This window comes from Pristis pectinata, chromosome 6 (genome assembly GCF_009764475.1).
Source record: "Pristis pectinata isolate sPriPec2 chromosome 6, sPriPec2.1.pri, whole genome shotgun sequence".
Taxonomy (NCBI): Eukaryota; Metazoa; Chordata; class Chondrichthyes; order Rhinopristiformes; family Pristidae; genus Pristis; species Pristis pectinata.
The window spans coordinates 28,993,857-29,020,481 of record NC_067410.1 but is presented as its reverse complement, the minus strand read 5'-3'; the positions used below and the strand labels follow the sequence as shown (position 1 = coordinate 29,020,481).

Genomic DNA, 26,625 nt, shown 5'->3' with positions numbered 1-26,625 from the left:
CAAGAAGCTAACAGCACCACCTCCTTGATAGCAACATACCCTAGAATTACAGCATACCCCTCCCTGATCTCTTTATCTTCCATGTCCTTTTGCTTGGTGAATACCAATGCGAAGTACTCATTTTGTACCTCTCCCACTTCCTCTGGCTCTAGGCACATATTCCCTCCTTTGCCCTTGAGTGGTCCTACCGTCTCCCTTGTTACCCTCTTGTTTTTAATGTATGTATAAAGTGCCTTGAGATTCTCTTTAATCCTACTCAGCAAGGGCATTTCATGGTCCCCTTTTCGCCCTCCTGATTTCCTGTTTTTCTTTCCTGCTTCTTTTATATTCATCAAGGGTGCTGCCCGATTTCAGTTTCCTAAACTTTAAATGTGCTTCCTTTTACTTTTTGACTACATTTGCAATATCTTATGTCATCCAAGGTTCCCAAACCTTGCTATCCTTGTCTTTCTTCCTCATAGGAACATGTTGGTCCTGAATTCTGACCAGCTGGCCTTTAAACGACTCCTACATGTCAGATGTGGATTTACCCAATTACGCTGTATTTACGCAAGTCTTATTTACTAACATCTAAAACAGTTCATAGCAATAACTGTTATTCTTATTACTTCACGTTGTAGGTGTTCCTGAAAAGTGATCGTGTGTCCAGAATGGTACAAAGTGGTGGGTGCTCAGCCAATGATTCTCGAGAGGTGTTTAAGAAGCACATTGAAAAGCGGGTTCGAAGTTTGCCAGAAATTGATGGCCTCAGCAAGGAGACAGTCCTGAGCTCCTGGATGGCAAAATTTGACGCGATATATCGAGGTGAAGAGGATCCCCGCAAACAACAGGCCCGAATGACAGCAAGTGCAGCATCAGAGCTTATCCTCAGCAAGGAGCAGCTGTACGAAATGTTCCAGCAAATTCTGGGGATCAAAAAATTTGAGCATCAGCTACTGTACAATGCATGCCAGGTGAAGGCATTTCTTTTGCTTACTATTGTGGGTGCTCCTGTTGATACAATGCAGTGAGGGAAAACAGATTGGTGTCACTAGGGTCATTTTGTTTTAATTTGTTTTGATTCCAATTTGTAAAAAAAAGCTCAAGGCAGCAGATTTGGAGAGAGTGGACATAAGGCTGGGTTTAGTTAGAATTGGTGATAAGTAGAAAATATTTAATTTTGAGAGGTGTCAGCAGCAAGCTGTTATTTTTAGAGAGGTGTTACACGGAAGTTCCAATCCACATTATAGTGAAAGATCTCCAGGTTTCAAGATCTGCCTTATTTTCTGTCATATCAGTAAAGTGACTAAATATTATTAGTCATACAGCACTCATTCTGGTTGATGAAAAAATATATTTTGCTGGTAAGGGCAGATTTTAACTGTCAACACAGTTCTTTAATCATGGCAGCGCTTTTAGATTTGTGTCAGTCCAGATGAAGGTATTAATTTGGACACAAGGGAATCTTTTATATAGAAGTCAGCTGTAGTATTTTTGTGAATGGTAATGATCAGTACAAAGATGAGAATCTGTCCTGGTCTAAAGGAGGATCTGGATTTTAAAGGAAAATATTGCCAAGGGGTCTGCTTTCTTGTTGGGTAATAATGGCAGAAGATGATGGTTGGCTGAGCTTTGTTTGCTCAGGCCACTTAAGGCTTCTGTAGCAACTAAAAATGTTCACCATCAGAAACACTTCATGGGAGTAGCAATTAAGCAAAAAAAAGCATTATCTTTCAGTGAAGCTTCTGATACCTCCCACGGATCATTTTCAAATTAACTGATAAAAGCAATGATTGCTTTGTTCACTCGAAGTAGAAAATAACCAAATGGGAAGGAGATGAAAATTAATGCCATAGGTTGGAGCATTCCTATACACAGGAAGGTTACCTTATGCTCTAGTTTGTGCCTCGTAGTGTGGTGTACACTGGTGCAATGATGAGTGAAGCACTCTTCCATTTTTTTAAATTCATAAGTACATTTTGCAATGTTATTCAATTTATAGATGTAATATGTTTTCGTCAGAATATTGATGATATAAATACATGTCAACTACTAGTACAAATGTCTTGTCAAAAAACTGTTTCTCTCTTTCAGTGGCAGCTGCACTGCTTCAGCTGACTATAAATATTCATGAGCAGAAATTTGTCTTTGGTCACTAGTGCTATATGTATGTGTGTGTATTGACAGCAAGCTGTATTCCTCTCAGGACATTTGTTTCCACTGAAGTCAGTTATAGAATTTTGATAAGCATCACAGGGAGAACAAAAAATCTTGTATTTATATAATGCTGTATATGACCTCTGGTTGTTCCAAAGCACAGTACAAGAGGTACTTCAGAAGTGTCGTCATGGTTGTTAAATAGGAAAGGTGGCAGTCACTTTGTGCACATTATGGTTCCACAAGAAGAAACTGGATAATGACCCATGCAGGTCAAAGGATTATTTATTCCAAACCAGGATCTCAAGTTGGAAATATGATCATGTTAAATGGAAGGACAGAATCTGTTGTGCCATTGAAGTTTGCAGAGGAAATGGGTGGCATTTAGGCTCCTAAAACACTCAAAGGTAATGCTGTGCAATTTGAGAATTCAAGACTGAGATTGATAGAGGTGAGGGGTTTGAAAACAGTGGAGCTAAGGTGGTTAAAGAAGTTGAGTCATACAGTCATATAGCACAGGAAGAGGCCCTTTGGACCACTGAATCCGCATTGAACATCAATCACCCATTTATATTAATCCTAACTTAATCCCAATTTTATTCTTCCCATGTTCTTGTCAACTCTTCTCCCCAGATTCTACCACTCATTTACACATGAGGGGCAATTTACAGTGGCTAAATAAACTACCAGCTACACATCATTGGGATGTGAGAGGAAACCAGTGCACTTGGAGGAAACCTACTTGATCACAGGGAGAATGTGCAAACTCCACACAGACAGCACCCAAGGTCAGGACTGAACTGGGGTCTCTGGCATTGTGAGACAGCAGCTCTACCAACTGCACAACTGGGCTGCTCCAGTGCCCGGCTTGTAATGAGAGAGGAAAGATAGAGAGTGGAGAGATGAAGGTCTGCACTTACTCTTGCTGATCTTGTGAAGTAATTTAAATCATTTTCTAAGTTGAACTAAGGTAAAGTGGATGGCACATATTGTTTTGACTATATCCAAGCCTGCTGAATTGTCACTTCAAGTGTTTATTGGTAGGTTAATTGACCACTGTAAATTGCCCCTACTATGTCGGTGAGTTGTAAAATTTGGGTGGAATTGATGGGAATGTGGGGAGATTTTAAAATAAAACTGGGATTAGTGTAGGATTAGTGTGAATGAGTGGTTGCAGGTTGGCATGGACTCAAACTCAAAAGGAACCAAAGGGCCAATTTGCAGGGATTTTGGTCCTCAAACAAAACAGAGCACAAATCATTTGACAATAATAACCCAGGACAGCCCATGACCATTGATGAATTTCAGGCTGGTGCAACATCTGAGCAGGTTTATTGTTTATTGCTTCATTGAAGTAATATTTCATTCACCTCCACAAGCATCACAGTTTTAAACTGCATTTTGAAGAGTGACGCTTGCTAATGTCCTTTCAAGCATTTGTCTCTTTTGCCATTCTTTTTATAGCATGTGAACCCTGTAGTATAAGACATCTTTTTATCTCCCTGAACATTATCTTTTGTGTCCTTCATTTCTTCCATGCACCATACAGACATTACAACTCTGCATTTAATTCGTCAGTGAACTAGAAGGATCTGTGGTGGGTGTCTGGCCCTGCAGGATCCTTTGCCAAAGAATGTATTTGACTAGCTTAGGTAGGCTCCTTGGTTGGCATGGACAAGGGCTGAATGGCCTGTTTCCATGCTTTATAACTTTAAAACCCTAACATGTTTTTTGATCTGGCAGAAAATCAGATTCTGTTGCATGGGCTGTGGAAGTGCAGACTTCAAATGCACTGCTCGCCAGTTTGATCCTGGGGGTAACTTCTGGCATATTCCCACTTTAGTGCTAGATGTGGACTCCTATGAGCAGGCCTCTGCCCTTCTCACCTGCTGTCTATAATTGGGCCCGATGCTGCTCACTCTGGTCTTTTGATCTTGATGCTGATGCTGCTTCTTTTTACCACATCCTGCTCCATCTAATTGAAACTGGTAATAATAGCTGACAGAGCTCATTGAGGCTAGGTAGAACAGAAAATGCAGTAAAGAATCTGGAAAACAGCACAATGATCTGAAATCCATATTGTCCAGCTACCCTGCAGGCAAGTACTTATTTAAAGAGTGGTTGTAAAGACGAATCCAGCTGCATTTCACCTACAGTTTCTAATTGATGTAACTGGGATTATATCTCCAGTTGCAGGAGACTCTGATTTTGTGTGTAGCTGAGGCATTTGTTTGCCTCTGGCATGCTCCACGATCAGTAGAAACAAATATATGAGGAAAATGCAGGGTCTGTGAATCTGTGACTTGCATTAAGCCTGTAGGAGTAATCATGATGATGAAAATACACATCTAAATCAAACACTACTTATATATGGGTTATTAATTTTTTTTGTCATGAAGTTGTATTGCACAAATTGAGAGTGGTCAAATAAAGCACATCTAGGTCTTTACATTAGCAAAACAATTGACAAGCTCACACTTAATGTTTAAGTTTGCTATAGCATTTCTTTGGAGTACAAATATTAAGCCAGCTAATTATTATAATTTAATATTCCACTCTGTCAGCATTCTACTCTCTTCTGAGAAAGATCACCATGGAAGCCAACTCCCTGCATCCTCATGCGCTTACGACCAGAACACCATCTCTGCTCTGCCCTCACCCTACATCCCTTCTGCCCAGTCCCAGCTTCTGCAAAATCGCAGTCTGGAGGCTAAGGTCCTGGAAGTTGTTTGGTGATTTAACTCAAGCTCACAGATACTCCCTTTTGCAAAATATGAGCTGCACTGTTCCAAGAATGAATTGACCTTTCAAATGTTGTCCTCAGCACTGCCACATCCTGTATACTGGAGCTGAACCACAAATTGTATATTTACTGGCATGCATTATGTAAGTGGGAGATGTGGAGTTTAATACAGGAAATCCAGATGTCTCTTTCATCTTGTCCTGTGGAGCTTTAATTCTACACGTTGTTGTCACAGCATCCTTTGTCATTGTGCGACATATGTTGAAATACTGAAGTTGCTATCAAAGATCCCCAACTTCTCCATAGGAGCGGAAATAAGTCCTCACCTATAATAATGTGATGGCATGAACTTGGGCTACTTCTCCTCTAGTTACCCCCTGCAGATACCTTAAAAAGTTGGGGTTGGTGCATTTAGGAGCAAGTAACATGCTGAATGCTTTTTGCTCCTTATATTGACATTTGGAGTGTGCAGGGGAGAAATGACCACATCTTCCTTTGGACCATTATCTGTTATCAGGCATATTGACTATTAGTAATAGATGCAAGGAATTCTTAGGGGTAGACCTTGGGTTTGTATGTTAGTAGAAAGCAGTTGAAGTTAATGGGCACCCCAGTTTGCATCCCTCTTAATTTTTATTTCCAAGGTATTAAAATAAAATCAAGAAAGACATAAAGTTGGCTGACAGTTTTTGCCTATTTTACACCATTGATCAAAATATACCCCCTAAACACATTGCATCCAGAATCAATGCCAGTTCAGCAACTTCCTGTCTCCATTAACTCATTAAATAATGACACTTTGCATTTGTGTAATGTGTTCAAAACCGAAAAACAGCCCAGGGGCCTCATGGAGCCGTAAGCAAGCAAATGGACAAAAAGACAAAGATGAAATAATTAAAATCACTGTCAGTAATGTGGATTTTATGGAGAGTCATAAGTGATAAAAGTAAAATAGAGTTTAGCCAGGAAGTCTTGCTAAAATCATGAATGGTAGGGCTAAGGGTTTGTTGGAGGGGGTGTTTGGGTGTTGTGCTTGGAATCAAGGGGTAATTGCATTAGAGATCAGATTAAAAGCAACAAGGTTAAAATGAGGTGAAGAATATTATCGTCCTGGAGAAGTTTGTAGACCAGAGAAGCAGCAAACTCTTGCGGTTTTCAAAATCGAGTTTATTGTTGTATGCACAAGTGCAATGAAAAACTTACTTGCAACAGCATCACAGGCACATAGCATCATATAAGCAGCTTTCACAAGAAAAACAAAAACATAACTTGTATACAATTCTTACAAGAAAGGACACAAAAATAAAAAAAACGAAGTCCATTTTCGTGCAGTGATCAAAGCAATCATAGTGCTGCTATACTGAGGTAGTGATTAGGGTTGTGCAGGTTGGTTCAAGATGGAATGGTTGAAGGGAAGTAGCTGCTCTTGAACCTGGTGGTGTGGGACTACAGGCTTCTGTACCTCCTGCCCGATGGAGGGTGGCACGGTAGTGTAGCGGTAAGCGTAACACTATTACAACGCCAGCGACCTGGGGTTCAATTCCGGCCACTGTCTGTAAGGAGTTTGTACATTCTCCTCGTGTCTGCATGGGTTTCCTCTGGATGCTCTGGTTTTCTCCCACATTCCAAAGATGTACGGGTTAGGAAGTTGGCGCTGGAAGAATGGCGACACTTGTGGGCTGCCCCCAGAACACTCTACGCAAAAGATGCATTTCTCTGTGTGTTTTGATGTACATGTGACTAATAAAGATATCTTATTAGTGGTGAAGAAAAAGATCTTTCACCCTTCTCTTCAATTGCAGCACCCCCACAGCCAGCCTCGTTTACTATTTGGGTGTTTTAGTGCAGCACCTACAGGAGACCAGTAATGTCTACACAGGGGAAAAGTGACAGCAAGACTCTTCAACCAAATTGATGAATTTTCAAAGAGGAACATAGACCTTAAACTCAGAAGTAAAAATTGGACAATAAAAATTGCATTTAATTAACAACACAGCATGTCTATAAAAGTTTGGTTGCATAGAAATGACAGAGATAAAAGAAAGAACAGGATTTATTTTCTTTTTAAAAAAATCTACAACATTAATTTTCTTCTAAGAGAACAACAATCCACACCTGAGAAATTATTTTTCTAGTGTTGGAAAGGTTTGTCACCAGTTAAAATCACTTGTATTTTAAAAGGTCACGTACTCTGTGTGAATCATCTCCAACACTTGATCCACCTAATCTGGGATTAATGGACAATTCACTCTAATTCATGCCGCGGTAGTCATTTCAGTGTTCATTTAGTGTAACCAGTGCAGGAGCAGGATAGTTCTGCCTGCTGCTTCTAAATTGCTGCATTTGGAGATGGATGCACAAGTACCAAAAATTGTTGTTGGATTTACTTGTATTAATGATGAGTATTAATAGCTTTGCCATTACTATTATTGCAAAATCTAGCCCAAAGCTGTTGGTGAGGACTATGGCGACAAATGGACCACAATGGGTTGGAAGTGGTCATCATTACAACCAAGTGGAAGTAGGCACCTTTCTAATAAATGTTTAGCTCAGAATCAAATGGTATGCCTGGGAATGTGGCAGAGTGTGATTATTCTGAGCATACAACAGCAAGGGTATATAAAATAGAACAGAGATCAATTAAGATACATTGGTTGTTCCCAATATAAAACTGAATGAAATCGTGGCTCACCCTTGACCATGCCTGAAAACACAAAGTCAGAGCAGGAATGATTGGGTCTCTCTAACTAATAGCTGTATTGGAGTATCATCCACACACAGTAAGTAGTGGTTCAAGAAGGCAGCTCACCATTATTTAAAAACTACTTGGGAGTGGGTGATAAATGCTGGCCTGCCAGTGCTGTCCATGTCCAATGGATGAACTAAAAGGCAGGATGTCAAACAACTTCAGAGACTGAAGAATGTTTGTGGGGGAAAAAAGGAAAGATCAAACACAACAGTTACAGATGTCTAAATGAACTTCTCTTCCAGTTCATCCTTCTTGCTCTGTTTCTGAATGAGACCCCGGCTAACCCATGCTCCACAGTTTCTCATCCAGTTTTAATTGTACAGTAAATGTACAATCTGTTATTATGCCCTACCTACTGTCTTGTCCACTCTCATCCATCAGAGTGTGCTGTATTGTGGGAGAACTATCAATGTGATGCTGGTTTCAAAGAAGCATCCCTTCCTGTATGGTAATATGGGATTTCCATTTCCACATAAATTAATTTGCCCTCTTTCCAAGTGAATTTTCTACATTATAGCAGCAGATCCATGATGCCTAAGAACTGGTTTCCAAAATGTCTGTCACAGTCAGCAATGGTTCATTGGGCAGACTCCAAGTCACGAAGTTGACGTCTCAAATCCCACTCCAGAGCCTTGAGCACAAAACTTTGGACTTGCACCTCAATACAATGCCAAACAAGTGTTCTATTATCAGATGTGCCATCTTTTAGATGAGCTGCTAAGCTCAGGACTGTCTACTCTCCCAAATGGACTGAAATGATCCTATGGTACTACTTCAAAAAATGTAGGAAAGTTATCCTGGTGTCATGGCCAAGATTTATCCCTTCATCAACACAGATTGTGTGGTTGTTCTCACTTTGCTGTTGTTGGCAGTTTGCTGTGCACAACTTGGCTTCAGTATTTCCTTTATTGCAACCACGGCTACACTTAAAAGGGTGTTTCACTGTCTTTGTAGCATTTTGCCATGTTGAAAGAGATGTGAAAGGTGCTAAATAAATGTAAGTTTGTTGTTCCTTCCTCTGAGGATACCTATAGCCAACAAAGGGAGGAAACTGCTATGCTGTTTGGTGTTGGTTCCTTGCCTAGATTCCTGACCTGAAAGAGCCATGTTCTGACCTTCAGCATATTGCAAATCTTGGCTTAGTTTACTGGCATCATTCTTTTTAGGTTCATTCTCTTATAAAACTGCATCATATTTTAGTGCACTATGAACTTCTTCTAGTAGAAATTGAAAGCATTGTGGTTCAAATGTATTAATAACTGCTGTTTGGAACTGATATGTAGCCATGCACGAGGGCTGAGTGTGTGTAAGCTGCCAAACTGGTGGAGCTTTAAAAAAAGAATGATTTTTTTCTTCTATTTTGGGGTTACTGGGGAAAATAACATTTTAAAACCAAGTTGTCAAATGCAGTCATATGTTAACATAACTGGTTTGATGCATTGCTGTACAAATCCGTTTTGGCAGCCTGGGCAAACCTGTTAATGGGAATGCTCATTTATTACTGCAATTTACTCAGGCACTTGTATATTTCTGGATTTATTCTAGCAGGACCCTAATGGTTTTTAGCAACATTGCCAAAATTTGATGAGTTGCTAATAATTTATTAATTTATACTAATTTAATTTATTAACCTTGTGCCAATGCTTTAATGCATTTGATTTAACGGGATGAAACTTTATTTCCTCCATTATATCAGCATGGGTTGCATGCATTAAAATAGGAATTCAAAAATCAATAAATCATTAATGCAATTCTGTTTGCTGGTAATGCTATGACAGAATTGTACTTGATCATTTATGTTTTAAATCATCACTTGGATGATTTATTATTGTACTATATTATTAACAATCCAAAGCAGTTAGTTCACATGCAAAGTGCAAATAATTTTAACTTGTTTTTGTGATATGAATAGAAATTTGCATATTATTAATTACTCTAAGCTAGATCTTGCTGGCTCAGTCTCCTCAGCTGGATTTGGGTCCACGACATCCCCATGCCTGCACTTGCCTGGTCTGGATATGGAGGCCGATCGCAGAAGTTGGAAGCAATCCAGTATCAAGGTATGAGGCCTGAGTGTTGACAGGGCCTCTGATGACACAGGGAGAAGGCTCCAGCCAAAATGCCCTTAATGATCTTTAACATCTGGTAAAACCCCATCCTCAATTTTGGCAAATGTAATGGCTTTAAGTGACTTTCACTATGGCTTTTAAATGTTTCAGACATCCAGACATTTTAAAAAAGCCAATAACATTGAAGTAAATTATTTAAAACCAATAAACATTTTAAAAAAAAGTAAGAAGTTGACTTCAGAAATAATTAAAGCAAAATAATTTTTTAAAAATCTAACTTTTTCCCCTTTGTCTCTGTAAACAAAGCCTGCAACTCCTTTTGAAATAATGCAGTCTCAAATCCTCTGGCTAATCTGACCTGAAAGAGGATCCAAGAGGCAATTCCCCAGCATAATCTCATCTGGACTTCAATGGCAAAGATAGCTGAAACTGTCAGAATATCTTGGACTTCTGCAAGTGGCAGTTTATGCATGAAAATCTGTGACTTGCTGCAGTTTAAGTGGCTAAATATTTTGGAATTGCAGGGAATAGCCAGTGAGATCCAATCAAATATATTTATATACATAAGAAAGTTAAGCAAAACAACTGAACTTTTGAAATACTTGTCTAAGCAAATTTAAAGACTAGACAACTCTAATGAAAAAAAGGCTTCAGTCATGCTATTGATAACCATTTGAGGCTATAGTAGCTCTGGGGCCTAGTTCCCACACTTTACCTGAAATAAGCCAAACCAGAGATTGAAGCAAAAAATGAGTTAAACATAACTCAAGTTGCTGTGATCTCCAGCACGAGTATTAAGTACAAGATCTTGCATGCTGACACCCTCCCAGAACAAAATATGGAGCACAATTTGGTGCACTTGAGAAGGCTCTTTGAGTGTATGATTTTCTTTAGGTAAAAAAGGCCCATTTTAAATGTGTTAAAATGTATTTAATTTGCTAAATCTGATTACAGGCTATCCCTGGGTATGAATGCCCAATTTATGGACACCTCTGCATATAAAGAAGCTCCCATAATATTATTAAATTCAAAAGTCCAATGTACATCCATACTTTTGTTCCTACATATGGCAGAACTAGTTTCCCCTCTCTCTCTCCACTTTAAGTAATTGTTCTTTGTTATCAGTTTATGTGCTTTTGATGCCATTTGTTACAATACTGTGGAGGTCCGGTTACCATATCGAATGATTTTTGTGTATTTTCTGACTTGCGGACAAAATTGACATATGGATGTCTGTAAAAAAAAAGGGAAAATAATCATTACCCAGGCTGCATATGTTACATAGTGTGCATCAGCAAAACACAATAAATGGTTCAATATAATTCATTCTACTATCAGATAACACACAAATAGTGGACTTGACAATTTGTATCAAAAAAAAATTACTTGTTTCATAAAACAACTTCCAACATTTTTAATAAATCATCATAAGGGTACCTCTGTTAAATACATTAGTAATGCAAGGGAACTTAGAAAAAACATATAGTTCATTAAATTCACTGACGTAATTGAAGCATTTAAACAAATGATTGAGAACTAAAACTTGAATTATAAACCATAGTTGAGCAAATCAGTGCATTTTCTGGAACAATTTGTGCCTTAATAGCCAACTGTGTCCAAAGCTAAAAATTGTATTTACAATATATAGTTTCCAAATAGGCTATTTTTATATCTGGTTTCAAAAATTAAGATGCAATTCTTCTTCTTCAGTGAAAAATTGTTCTTCAATAGAAGTTGTCCAATTCTTTCTTTTGGGTCTTGGCCTCTTGAAGCCTTGCACCCTTCTTTTAGATTTACAAGTTCCCATTTCTCTGTAAGACTCCAATGTCTTACTTGTTTTCACATGGAACAAATGGTTCATTAAAATCTCTTTAGAGGATCATTGATTATATAAAATGTTTACATTTTATACACAGGTATTTATAGTGAGAGACAGATTGCAACATGATGAAAGCTGTGAGGTGACAGGCTGGTGAACATTGCAGTATAATTTTCCCCTGATTGACCTGCATTATCTTCTGATGATTACACTGAGAAAAGTAGCCTGAAGGCTATTGAATAGATTGAAGACAGTAATTAGACCATTGAACATTCTACAATTAATTCAATAAGTAGATCACATAAAAGGAAGATGGCAAGTTTACTAGGCAGAATGTAGATAGACTGAGGGATTGGAGAGTTTAAGTTAGGGATTTTAAATTTACCAGAGGTTGCATATGACCTTTCAAAATAAAGAAGGAAAAAAATCCAGTTGAGCATTCACAGAGAGAAAGGTAGGTGATTAATAAGTGAGTCTTTAAGCTGGAACTAAATTGTGGTTGAGATGTAGCAGCATTAAATTGACTAGTTTAAAGAAGTACCAGCAAGATTCTGGAAGAGGAATTTCTTTTTTAAAGATCACAGATGTGGATTTGAGACCTATTCCTTGTGATTCCTGAATCACATGCGAACTTCAGGACATTCATTGTATTCTAGGTGCTGCATATAGAAAGTGATTTGTCTAAAGTAGACAAACAAAACCTTTTCCCATTAACTGATATTACGAACTGATATTAGGGGACACAGATTTAAGGTTTTGGGCAAGAAATAAAAGAGGGTCGTGAGGAGGATATTTGTTACGCAAGGAGCAGTATTGTCCTGGAACTCACTGCGTCCTGAGGGTGGTGCAAGTAGAGATGATCAGTGATTTCATAGGGAAATTGGATGGGCACTCGAGGGAAGTAAACTTGCAGGGCTGCAGGAATGGAGCAGGAGAATGGGAGTGATTGACTTACTTGACGGAAAGCCAGCATGGAGTCTATGGTCTGATTGGCGAGCTCCTGTGCTGTAGTAACTTTATGACTATATATCCTGGTAATGGCCAACTGAAAAAAATTTGCAGTTCTGAACTAAGATTAAATTAATTAAACAAAAACTCTGTGGGACTGTCACAGAGAAATTACGTTTAAATTAACTAAACCATCTGCCAATAAGTGAATGCATCAATCAATCAACATTGTGGTCTGAGTAATGCACAACATAGACTGATGGAATGTGTGCATGGATTTGTGTTAAATACAATAAAAAACACAAAACTTGATAAAAGGATTATTTGAAATGAATAAAATTTTAGGTGGTTTATGTGACATAGCTGTTAAACATTCTATTATTTCATTGCAACTTAAATCACATTTTCCAGCATTGAATCCTCTGAATAGACTATGATAACTGAAGCTATGATGTTGCACTTTTCCTTTTGTAATTAAATTTAAGGGAAACCTGCTGTTATATTGAACAAAATAAATTCATCATTATAAAGTATTCTCCAGTAAGAGCTGATCAACATTTTCTTTAAGAATTTTTGGCTAGATGTTGGTGGAATACATTTAATCAAATTCCAGAGCAAAGTGATCATTTTATTAGGGCTTATCTGCACCACCTTGCCACAATTGCTTGGAAATTAAATCATAAAGTGCCACACTTTTGCATGTTACACAATACAGTGTTTGATGAAAAACAATTTAAAAAGGAAAATTGTTAATTCACAGTGAGTTACACAAAGTCTGTAGTACTCCTCCTGGTCATCAGTATGTCTGATGCACTAACACATAAGCCCAAGCATGTGTGGTGTTGTTGAACACTACCCCCCATGATGTGTGGAATCGGGTGGTACTGGTTACTTGTGCAAAGGCACAGCATGTTGAAGCCTGTTTTGGTATTGGTTAAGCAGGTCCTAGTGCATTGATTGTAACTCCAGGACCCCCACCCCAAGAGTTACCACCACCAAACTCTTTTCCCACTATCTGCCACCAGGTTCCCCTACTGAACTGTCCTGGCCATCTAGTCCAACCTCTACTGATCCTTAGCAGTTGACCTTCTGGGCCTCTTGTTTGCCTCTCATTTCCTCCACCCAGTGCTTCCCTCCATTACCCTAGCATGACCCAGACCAGACTTAACTAATTTCCTTTAAATTCTCAGCAAAAATGTTTGAGTAAGGGCCGCTCAATAACCCACAATGTCTTAGGCCCTGGGCACAATTGTTTATTGCAGTAACAAATTTCAGCTGTGCACATTTGAACAAAGAAAACTGTTTGCCTTCTGTGTATTGCTGCATTAATACCCCTTTACTGGTACCATTTGATTTCTATCAGACTGTAAATTGGAGCAAAAAACTGCAGATGTTGGAAATCTGAAACAAAAATAGAAAAACAGGAAGTTGTATCATCAGTGGAAAGATGTTTCAGACCAATGAAGAGAAAGATGAAGGATTATGAACTTGCAGCATTTTCTCTCCTTGGATGCTGCCTGACCTGCTGAGTGTTTGCAGCATTTTCTATTTTTTGTTTCAGATTTTTGTTCTGTAATGTGGTTGCTTTTTATTAAACACAATGATAATTTGGTGGTTTTATTTAAACAGAATTTCTTATGTTGATGTTGTAACGTTGTAGGCTATGTTTATAAATTCTTGTTGAGTAGTATGTAAGAAATCAAAGAAAGCTAGGCCTTCTCTGACCAGCAATGTTATCCCCTCTCAGTCCCACTTAATATACCAGTGGAAAACACAACATAAATACTGAGTGGTTCTCCAGGTGAACCAAATAAAAATGGTAACAATGTTATACTTCCATTAGTTAATCCATGTTCTCTAACCTTTACTTGATGTGCTTCAAGTTTTAGTTTCAATGCTAAGGATTTCACCTTCATTAACTTTTTCCAATTTTGCTCACAACCAAGACTCAAATCTAAGATTTCAGAGATTAATACAGCATATAGGTGCAGTATTTGTATTGTTGTGTCCTGGCTGGCTCTTTCAAAGGGTTTATCCATTTAGTCCCAAACCACTTCTCTGCCCAATTGCTTTTAGACAGTAGATCCAGTTCAAAACAAAAATTTCTTCAGGCACCCAGCAATAGTATTTTGATGGCCAAAATCCTGTGCTGTCTTTTGGCCAGATGGTTATTTGCATCAGATTTGGTAGGAAGACAAATTCTGGAGCCAACACCTCCAGTCTTAGATCTGATGAAGGGTCATTGATCTAAAATATTAGCTCTTGATGTCCTCTCCACAGAATTTACCTGACCTGCTATATTTCAGACTTCCAGCATATAGAGTTTTTTTTTTGCTTTTCATTAGTTTCCAGTATTAATTGGCATCATAACAGGGTGGCTCTAAGGTCTTGCCCTAAATTCTTCTGAGAGTGTCAATATAAATCTAACTTCCATCATACAGGTTCTTTTTGACTGTCCGATAAATGTTAAATGACCTTGAATTGCATTGGCCAGTACCTGGCAGCTGGGGCAGTATTCCCAGGGAAACTTGCATTCGTGCATCACATGGTTCCCTGATACATGGAGTCTGTAGTCACCTGTTATCAGCTGCCTGTAAAACATTTTGGGAAATAGGAAGGGGAAGCTGGCCTCATCAGTGAATAGCAGGGTTGGCTTGTTTCAAAGATGTGGACTTCCAGGATGTGTATAATGAGGTTGTGTAAATACTTAATCTTTATATCAGTTGCTTCTTTTAGTGGAGGCTGTGGTCTAGATTTTTATCCTACTTTCCCCTTTTTATCTGACCATTTGTGGTGGATGGTGGAACAGATTCCTGTGGAGAAACTCGGCCTGGTAATCAAAACCCTGGTTGTAGGTCATAAGATCTGCCGCGCTCTGAATATATACTGCCATGCTGCCGAACCCATTGTGTTTTAGTTCTACCATGCAGCAGAACCAGCCATGCAGCACTTGCTGCAGCACTCCCCATGGTGCTGTACTCCTTGCCATGCTGCAGAACCACTGTTCTACGGTCGGTCCTCACTGTACTGCACGCTCAGGAGATTCAGTCACTGCACTGATGTTTAGTGTTGAATTTTCTTTACCCACTGCAAGTGGCCTTCCTCAAATGTCAGCACCTATACAAAAGAGGCTTGCCTGCTGACTGTGCTGAATTAGACAGATATATCACTGTTGGTTACCTTATTAGCATAGAATTTTTGACAGAATTTTGTTGTAAAAAATATTTCTGGCCTTTTGGGGCTGTGTTGGTCTCTGCTCAGACTTTTGGTGCTAATAGTGTGAAGTTATATCAAGGCATTTAGCAATATAACACAATGCTGCTTCCATTAGGGGTTCCTCTGCATACACCTCATGAAAAGTAGAGAAAGGAACGTGAAGAAGGATATGGTGAGCTGACAGCTGAGGTCTTGCCTTAGGAAAGAATTACCCAGGAGGATCACAACAGCTGCTCAAAGCTCAGAAGAGGCACCACCATCTAAATATCTAAATATAAACTCTGCTCACAGCCAGATCAGTCCTGATTTTAAGATTCTTCCCCTAGATAACTACATATTTTTATCCTTTTGGACATGGTTATTGCTGCAAGGCCAGCATTATCTGCTCAGCTGTAGTTCCCCTTGGGAAGATGTTATCATGGCATCTTCTAGAGTTAAGGTTCTTGTGGTGAAGATGCTCCCACATTTCCAAGGTAGCAATTTACTGCTGCATAGACAACAAATGATCAGCAATATATTCTAAGTTACAATGGAATGTGTTTCTGGAAGGTAAAATGCAGATTATTGTGCTCCAAAACACATTTTGTCAAGGCCCATCCAGTGTGTTGACAATACAGTTCTGGGAGAATCCACTGAAGAAACCTTGGCAAGTTACTACATTGTAGATGGTGTGGACCACAGCCCTGATGGTGGAGGAGGCTAATTGCTGAGGTGGTGGTTGAGGTCTGATCAAGTGGACTGCTTCATCCTGGAGTCAAGTCAATCAATTTACTCATTTGATGAGTAGCTCTTCTCCACTATTACCAAAGGCTGTCAAATTGACTCAGCTAGTTTTCCTCATGCACATCCCCCACGATTCCTCACATTATTCTGCACACATCTCATTCTGTGTGGGAGTTTGCTGTGTGCAGTTTCCTGCCATATTTTGAGGGCATTCTGTGAAAAGCTTAAGGTCCTTTATGTAATCCCATTTTAAAGAAACTGAGCATTTTCTGTAATGGATAATGTCAGTTCTTCCCCAGATGGTATGTTGAAAGTTGGCCTGATTTGAGTTGTGGACAACACCTTTTCAAGAAGAAGGCATGATGTTGTGAGGCTGTGTGCCATCATCATATGTGATATAATCCAGGGTGAGAACAGGTGCAAGAAACAATTATGCTCTCTGTTCATCTGCGTACGGAGACTGAAGAACCCGGCACCAGTGAAGAGGACTACGAAGAGCTGGGTGAGAGAGGTGGAGAAGCTTTGATTCGGTGGACTGGACCATGTTCAAGGATTCGTCAGCGGACCTACATGAATATGCCACAGTCATTACCAACTTCATAAGGACATGCGTGGACGAGTGTGTACCCACAAAAACATTCCGAGTCTTCCCCAACCAGAAGTCCTGGATGAACCAGGAAATTCGTAATCTGCTGTGGTGTTTAGGGCTGGCAACCCAGATCTGTGGCATTTAAGGCTGGCAACCCAGGGTCATACAAGAAGTCCAGGTATGACCTCCGGAAGGCTCTTGTGATTTCAGACTAAACCGGCAGTATGCATGAGTACTCGGCAGCTGTGGCAGGACTTACACGATATTACTTCCTACAAGGTGAGATCAGGTAGCATAAGTGGCAATGACCGATCACTCCCAGATGAGCTCAATGCCTTTTATGCATGCTTTGATATTGAGAGCTATGACGCACCCACACGAGCCCCCGCATCTGTGGATGACCCTGTAATCTCAGTCTCTGAGGCTGATGTCTGTGCATCCTTCAGTAGGGTAAACCCACAAAAGGTGCCTGGTCCAGACGGCATACCTGGCCGAGTACTAAAGATCTGTGTGGGCTAACTGGCTGGAGTATTTACGGACATATTCAACCTCTCGCTTCCGTGGTCTGAGGTTCCCAACTGCTTCAAAAAGGCATCTTTTTTTACTGGTGCCTAAGAAAAGCGTGTTGACCTGCGTCAATGATCGTCATTCAGTAGCACTTGTGAAGTGCTTTGAGAGGTTGGTTTTGGTGCAAATCAACTCCTGCCTCAGAGGTGACCTGGAACTACTTTATGTTGCCTACTACCACAAAAGGTCAACATCAGGTGCAATTTCTCTGGCTCCTCACTCTGCTCTGGACCATCTGGACAACAGGAACATAAACACCAGGCTGCTGATCATTGACTATAGCTCAGCGTTCAACACAGTCATCCCATGCAAACATCTTCAAGCTTCAAGACCTGGGCCTCTGTACCTCCCTCTGAACTGGATCCTCAGCTTCTTCATAGGTGGACTTCAGTCACTGAGGATTGGTAACAACATCTCCTCCTCGCTGACCATCAACAAAGGTGCACTTCAAGGCTGTGTGCTTGTCTCCCTGTCAACTCTCCATATGCTCATGACTGTGTGGCTAAGCATAGGTCCAATACCATATACTTGAATCAAGGTGTACTTGTGATGGAAGAAAGGGTTTGATTGGCTTTAAGGTGCCTTCTGCAAATCTCTGTCAAGTACTTTTTTAATTTGTTCTTGAGTTGGTGGATTTTGTTGCCTATTGAAAATTCATCCTAAAGAAAACGTTGTTGGGCCCTCTCTTTGTGACAATTGTGTGCCTTTGCTATCTGGGAACTGTATGGCCAACAGTAATATCTCCAGGGTGGTATGTGACTGCAGTCTTGGGAGTGACATTGTTCTTAAAATATTGCTACTTTAATTTCTGAGGTGTGGAAGGGACAAATGCCTGCCCTTTAAACTGCTGCAGTCAATTTACTGCTGCAGCAGCATCATATTTCCTATCCTTCTCTTTCCCCCAAAGTCAAGCTTCCCTTAGAGAGAACAAATAGCATTGAGACCCCACAGAGTTTCTTTAAGTAAATGAGACTAGTTTATGCAAAGTCATCTGAGTGAATAGAATTGCAGGAGTGGCACATCTCAAGTGGTGAAGAAATTCTAGCCCTGTGGCTTTAGTTTTAGTGTATGTTCCTTTTGATCTCTTCACTTACCTCTGGTTCCATGATGCAGAAGTACAGTTGAAGAGAAATCGCATTAGCATTCATTCTGAAAACATGAGCTAAATGCTCCAGTTTTCTAGCCTTTCATCATGAACATTTTTTTTAAATTCATGAAAATATATGCAGAGAAAATCATGTTATGGAATAGAAATGAATGCTGTGGGAAGGCAAAGGAGGGGTCCAAACTGAAATTTCTCCATTTGATTTTGATGATGTAAATGAATATTTATAATGTGGAGATGAGGTTCATTTAAAAGGTTATTATCCCCATCTGAGCAATCATCCTGTACCTATTTATGGTCATTCGTTAAGAAATCTGTAAAGTAGTTCACCCACTTCATGCATTCATGCTGATTGCAATTTTCTAAAAATCAGTTTTTTGTATCACTATAATCATTGAATAGCATTAAATTTGCAACAGTGATCTCAGAATACCAGGTTTTATTAAAAAAAGAAACAAATACAAAGAGTAATTTTAATATGTATTATAAAAGCTAGATGTGTACAAGTATGTCCAGAGCCTTTCAATGTATTTTTAGAGGCCAGAGCACGTCTTCAAAACTTGAAATATGCTTTGCTTTCCATTGTAATCTGGACAGTATAGATTGCAGAGTATAAGGCAGTCTTGTGTAATGAATGTCCTCAGGTGATGGTCCAGTCAAGAAAATCAGATACAGAACATTTTCTTTTCAATGCTGTGTGTCTGAAAATTGCATATTCCTGGAGTGGAAGAAGATTGTAACCATTTCCGAGTCAAATCGTGCCACTCCTTAAATTCAGCCAGGCAATTCAAATCGCAATTTACTCTTACGCACTAATGCCATTTCCATGTCAGTTATACACTGGATGACATCATCCCTGTTTGGAGTGTTGCCTGGGTGATTGTGTTAAATTGCTCCTTCGTTGGACAACTCCCAGAAGAGCAATATTTACAAACAGCAGTGCTGTTTCAAAGGTGCCTTCTGAAGCAGGTTCCTTTGAAGTTTTAACCTAACTGGTCTTCTCAGGAAATCTATGGCCCGACAATTCCAGCACCCTGGTCCTGATCTTGTGAACTGGATCCAATCTATGGGAGCTTCCGCACCTTCCAACCCCACCATCCACTGGCTGTGATTCACAGCTAGTGCCCACCCCATTCAAACTCCACCCACTGAACCCTTTCCCACCACTCCAAGGCTCCAATTTCCAAGCATTCCCTTCTCCCTGCTCAGATCTCCAATCAACCCAACCCGGGCTCCATTCAGATTTCGCTCCACCAGCCTCCTTTTTCTTCCTCACTCCCCCCACCAACCCCAGACCTTTGGGATAGGTCCTGTTCCCTGATTCGCACCTCCCAGAATAGTTATTGACATGCTGCTCAACTTGGTGTGCTTTTAACAGTATCAATCAATTTTTGGGCCTTCTGTTTTCCTTTCAGTCCCAAAGTCTGAGTAGAACGGACTTTTATCAAATGGAAGAGATTTTAATTTCCTTCTAAACTTGAAGAGTACCCACAGGATACAGGGATGAGTGTCCCTTTCAGCATTTTACAGGCTTTCTTTTTATAGAGAAGCTTTGGAAAAAGTGCTACTTTTCTCATGGGGTTTAGAAACAATGGGGGATGCATTTGTCTTGGTCAGTAGCAAATTGACAGCCCATTTTACATTATCCTGCTTTTCTTTAACTTAAGAATCTACTGCCAAGTAAGAAATATTTTCTTGGCGTGGTTCTTATCAGAATCAGGTTTATTATCACTGACATATGTTGTGAAATTTATTGTTATGTGGGAGCAATATAGTGCAAGACATAAAAACATAATAATTACTGTGTTACAAAAACAAATAAATAGTGCAAAAGGGGAATAATGAGGTAGTGTTCATGGGTTCATGGATCGTTCAGAATCTGATGGTAGAGGGGAAGAAGCTGTTCCTGAAACGATGAGTGTGGGTCTTCAGGCTCCTGATGGCAGTAATGTGAAGAGGGCATGTCCTGGGTGGTGAGGTTCTTAATGATGGATACTGCCTTCTTGAGGCACTGCCTCTTGAAGGATCCTAAACAGTGAATGATTCATTGGCTTATCTGAGCATTGAAAAATATTTCATATGTATGTTATGGTAAACTCTTTGATTTCTACATGCATGTGGAAATGCAGATGAGAGAGAGAGGAAAGCTTTGAGAGCAATTAAACATAGGAAACAGAACGTTCTGAGATATATAAACAAAGTTAAAAATATAAGAGTTCTTTAATTTATGTAATGGCACTTGCCAATGTGGGAAAACGTGGCATATTTTTCATGTGTCAGTGATTAAATAGTGAATCTAACAGGCACTGTACTTGTGAAGTTAAGCTAGCCTCATATCAGGCCTTGCCACTGAGTGGTATTATGATCTGCCTTTAAGAGTAATTGAAGGAACCATAATCCAAAGGGTGTACACATCCAGCTTGGATGAAAGGAAAGCAGTCTCATACCCAAGTCAAAACATAATGCAGGTGAATACCCGGCAGTTTGAATTACCTACCTTGAAGGTAAGATGCTTGGAACAAGCCATGATGCAACTGGCATCACTGAACTGAAGAGGATCTACACCTCAACTACTGATAGATTGCTTTCAGTTGATATTGCTGTGACTCTAGAAGAAGTGAGCATGTATTGCAGTAACCCGTCTGCTCAAATGCCTGAAATAGCATTAATGTTGTAAGATTAACAGTATAACAGTAATTACAAGCTAGTTAAATATAAATGCTTTCAATTCCAAATTTCTAACCTTGTCCAGTATTCGTGCCCTGCAACCCCCAGTTCTTCCTCCTTTCCTAGTGTTATTTTAATTTTAGGATGAAATCAACATAGAGATGCTTCAGTTTTCTTTTACTGTGGTTGGGTTCTTTCTTTTCATCTCCTGTTTCAAAGACATTCTCCATCCCTCTTTCCTTACACAAGACCACACTCCATTCACTCCAGGAACTGGATATTCCTCATGAACCCCTGTGCATCACTCCAGACTTTTCTGTAAATTACTGCTCTTATTTTAAACCTTTTCTCTCATCATTGTTCTGTTGAATTCTTTGCAGGCAAGAATAATTTTCAAAAAAAAGTCTTAGCCTTAAGTTTTTTTTTATCCAAATACAAATTTTTAGCAGCCAGAATGTGACAGATGATTTCTAGATTAATCTTTGATGTGAAAATCAAAACACTTCAAATGCTGGAAATCTGAAATATAGATGGAAAAAGCTGGATGCACTCAGCAAGTCAGACAGCATCTGTGAAAAAGAAATGAACCCAGGTCCGTCAACCTGGAACGTTAGCTGTGTTTCTCTTTCCACGGATGCTGCCTAACCTGCTGAGTGTTTCCAGTTTTTCTGTTTACATTTCTTGCTTTGATATGCCTTTGCAAAGCAAAGCAGTGAAAGTTAATCATCAGCCAAATAACACTGCAATGAAAGATGGCACTTCAGCATTAAATAATCAGCAAATAAGTAATAAGCAAATTTATTGTATTCATTGTCATGAACAAAACATTATATGTGAGATGACAAATTGTGAATTAGCAGATGTCTAGAAGTGCATCACTGCACAACCCCATTCCTTCATAATTCCCTCATTTAAAAAAAATTGCTGAAACTTGTATCTAACAAAAATGTTACTTAGTCAAATAAAACTACCCAACTCTAATACAAACAATCCAGTCAAAATTATAATCAGCATTTACGACTGACACAGCTAGGGAGATCTCAGTCCCACTATCTAAGTTAGCTCGTCTCCATTAAGACAGTGTTAGAATTGTTAGAAATTGATCGCAGCATCACAAACGTTAATCAACCATGAACCCCACCTCCTGACAGCTATTCCATTTTTTACAAATATTAATGTAGTGCGTGCCCAGAACCTGAGCATTCAGACTTTCACAGAAACACTGATAACTTCTGAGTTAGTGGCCCCATGGAACTATACCTTTGTCAGTGTTTTCAGTAGAAGGAGAAGAGAAAATTGGAGGAGAACAAAAATTCATATGCAACCGTCTGTTCTGTTAAAATTTGCAAGAACTTCACAAGGATCACAGAAATGGTGAGAGCAAAATAGATTTCGAGAGAATGTAGACTCTTGGATAGTCATATGCTAACTGGATTCCAACACTGATAGAGGTGTTTCTCTCCTGCAGTGTAGTAGTGGCAATAATCTGTTTTTGACTGTGTTATTGTGTAATGTTTAAATATGTAATAATCTAAAGCTTTAAAAAGGTCCTGCTGTTCCATTTCAAAGCAGTCACCATTCTTGACTTCTGCACAACAGTTAAGTTCATACATTTGTCAGCCTTGGGTAGTTGGAAGGACTATTTTCACATTTACAGTATGTATATGAAGAGAAAGGTGTTTACTTTAACAGTGCTCTTTTCCTTATTAAATTAAAACAATTAGAATTCGTAATGGCCATTTCCTTTGATCACCCCTGTCTGATGTGCCCTGCTATGGATAGCTATTAAAATATAAAATGCTCCTGCAATACAAAACATGGTTTTCCAACCAATGGTTAAGTTTGTCTCCAGAGCAATTAGAAACCACAGCAAGATAAATAAATGCTGTTTTTCTGAATGGAAAAACTTGTTGCAACTCTCAAACTTTTGACAGTGTTGAGTTGCATGTGGACTCCATTAACTGATGAACACAGAATTTAATTGTCAGGTGAAATGTATAATGTTTTTTGAAATCTTGACTTCATGGGTCAGAGGTAACTGGGCTGGAGCCTGTTGTCTCTGTCACCTCCTTTCACATGTGACCACCAAAACTATATCAGTTAAGTCGTATGGTAGTGTTTTCGTAGTGAAGTTATCATCTGAAAGGACTAATAACGTAGCATGTTTTTTTTATATCCAACTGCCAATAACGGACATTGCTTTACAGAACCCATCTCACTTCACTTAATAATAATATTGGTTGGCTCACTGTTTGAAGTGCAGACACTTTGCTCTTTTTTATTTCATCCAAATAACCAGAATTTAAAGCAAAAAGCAAAAAAACTGCCGGCACTGGAAATTCAATATAAATAGAGAAGTTGCTGGAAGTGTTGGCAGCATGTACCATCCACTAAATGCACTGCAGCCACGGACCTAACACCTAAAGCACCTCCTAAACTTGCGAACTCCATCTCCAAGAAGCACATGATCCTTAAGTGTATGGGAACACCACCACCCACAGGTTCCCTTCAAAGTTGCATGCCATCCTAGCTTGGAAATATAATGCCATTCCTTCGTTGTCATTGGCCTAAATCCTGGAATTCACTCCCCAACAGTATTGTCATCAGAAGGATTGCAGCAGTTTGAGAAGATGGTTTACGCAGCTCAGGATGAGCAATAAATGCTGGTCTTGAGAGTGATGCACAGATCCCGAAAAATGAATGAATGAACATTATAGCCCTCAGGATTTAACAAGGAGTCCAACATTTCATATAACATTAAGCCCAGTCAGTGGCTTTCTAGTCACAGCACATGAGGTTTGGATTTGATACCTGTATAAGTGAGATCTATATGAAGGTGCCTGTGTGTGAAGGGTCCACAGTTAGGAAGGTGGAGGGAACCCTGACTCAGAGGGGGTTCTGGATCAGTTGGTCAAGGAAGCTACAATTGAAGTGAGCCAACAATGAGGAGGAATACTGGATGGAGGGTGGTCACTGGTCAGAAGGGGATAGAGGGAGGAAGTAGGAAGGAAAGGACCTGAGATTGGGAAGGGGATGATCTACAAATGGAAAACCAGCAGAGGACTAGGAGAGCATTTCTACTCTACCTGAACTACAGAAGTTGGTGAAAATTAACTTCAATAGTTGGCAGCTCCTGCCTCCCTTTCACTGGGGAGCTTAAATAGCAACAGTAATTTTGAAATCAGGGTATCAGTTACATTTTGGAGAATTAAGTTCAATATTTTCATTACATTTATCGTTGCTTTTCACACTATCCCATTTTCTTTGATTCCCCATATTATCCAAAAATCTATTGATTGCTATCCTGAATATACTTGAATGTAATAAAGTGGCCACTTCTCTATACAGTAGAGAATTCTAACTTTCTCGTCTAGTTCTAAATGCCCAACTGCCTATCCTAAGATTGTGCACTTTCATTCCAGACTTCTGTTTATTGAAGTGATCTGTCCAGTCCTGTTATAATTATTTCCTTTTCAATGAGATTGACTCTAATTCTTCTCAAAGTGAAAATAGACCAGTCCTATTCAATCGCCCTTCATAGGACAACACTATCATCCTGGGAATCTGGTAAATTTATGCTGCATTGCCTCCAAAGTAAGTATAATTCCACCGCAGTAACCAAGACTGAACACAATACTCTAAGTATGATTTCACCAAAGTCGTATTCACTTGCAGCAAAGCATTTGTATTCTTACGTACCAACCCCCTTTCAATAAAGTTCAATGAGCCTTTTGCCTTCCTATTTGATTGCTTTACCAGCCCAATAGTTTCACACTATTTAATGATGCTGTGTTTTTCTACCCTTCCCCCTTAAGGGAATAACTCCATTTCCCCACAATGTGCTCCATGCGCCACTTTATTTTACACCCACTTAATTTATCTATGTCCCTTGGTAGATTCTTTGCATTCTCCTCACACCTTAGTTTCCTACATAGTTTTGTATCATCAGCAAACAATGATACTATACACTGTCTTTTCATCTGTCATTGTTGTAGCCTTGTAAGTAGCTGACAGTGCAGTTTGGATCCTTGTGGCATGCCACTTCTAAAAGCCTACCAGCCTGAACATGATTCAATTATCCCTGCTTTAGTTGCCTATTAACTGGGTCTCTATCCATTTTAATGTATTATTACCAATCCTCTGATTGCCTTATGCAACAATCTATTGATACATCTTCAATGCCTTTTGCAAGTTCAGCTACACCACATTCACTTTATCTCTCCTGCTAGTTACATTCTGAAAAACTCCTAGATTTGTCAAACATGATTTCCTTTCCATGATATTTTCACAATGCAAACAAATAATTATGTTGAGACAAGTAAATCATTGCTGTCCTTACATTTATGAGTTAATAGAAACCAAAATTATTATGGTAACTACCCTCTCCGGACCCCTTCAAATACTTACTAACAACAATGATACTAGCCGAGCACAATACATAATGCATGAAAATAATTCTCCTCGCATCTAACACCCAATTACTTTCAGTGGAAAATTGGTTGGAAATGTAAAATGAAAATAGGGAGAGTTATAGAGTACTTCTAGAAATTCAAGTGAATAACACTTGTATGCAATGAAAGACTTTAACATCTGATGAACCATAAATAGCTAGAAAAAAGCAGCAAAATTGCTCTGAGAACAGTACATAAACGGGCTATTTGCCCAACCTGTCTGGGTTTGGGTTTGAAGTCAACCTCCTTCCACCCCTCTTCATCTGCTCCTTTTGGCTTAGTCTGCTATTACTTTCTCCTTGTGTTTATTTAGCTTCTCCTTAAATGCATCACGTGCTATGTGAGACATGAATAATTCATTGTGGCTGTGTCAGTTACCCCCAAAGTATTAATCTTATTCAGTGTTAATCCACAAAGTAGAACTTTAGCAATGAATAACTTGTGACAGTAATGTAGCAGCAAAAATGTCTGATTTTTGCAAGGATTGGAAATGCGTTTCAGTCTCTTAAAAGAAGCAGGGTAATTGTGGCTTATCACCACTTGAGCTCTTTGATGATAGTGATGCTTGTCACTAAGTCAGACCAAAATAATTCAAGTCCTGTACATTTTCTCTTTCTGGCTGAGCAGGGATTTCAAGTACTTGACATTCTAAGCTCCCTTGCCTCGTGGGTGTCTTTTAATGGTTCACAGCTGGTTTGTGCTTTTCATTCCACATATATAATAATTTCGATTACAGTTGAAGGAAAAACAAGTGCACACCTGCAGCTACATTGTTACCTTTGATTGTGGAGGATTACTGTACAGTTAATTAAAACAGAAACATCCACTTGGTCTGGTTAGTGA

The 26,625-nt window shown here is 39.3% G+C and overlaps 1 protein-coding gene across 4 annotated transcripts in view; it reads left to right on the top strand.

Annotated features, from left to right (window-relative positions):
- cadpsa (Ca2+-dependent activator protein for secretion a) overlaps positions 1-26,625 on the top strand; it is a 337,975-nt gene that overhangs the window by 44,946 nt on the left and 266,404 nt on the right. For all 4 annotated transcript variants that reach the window (XM_052017899.1, XM_052017896.1, XM_052017897.1 and 1 more), the window contains exon 3: positions 621-953. In XM_052017899.1, the coding sequence (XP_051873859.1) occupies positions 621-953 (333 nt within the window). The remainder of the gene's footprint in view (positions 1-620; positions 954-26,625) is intronic.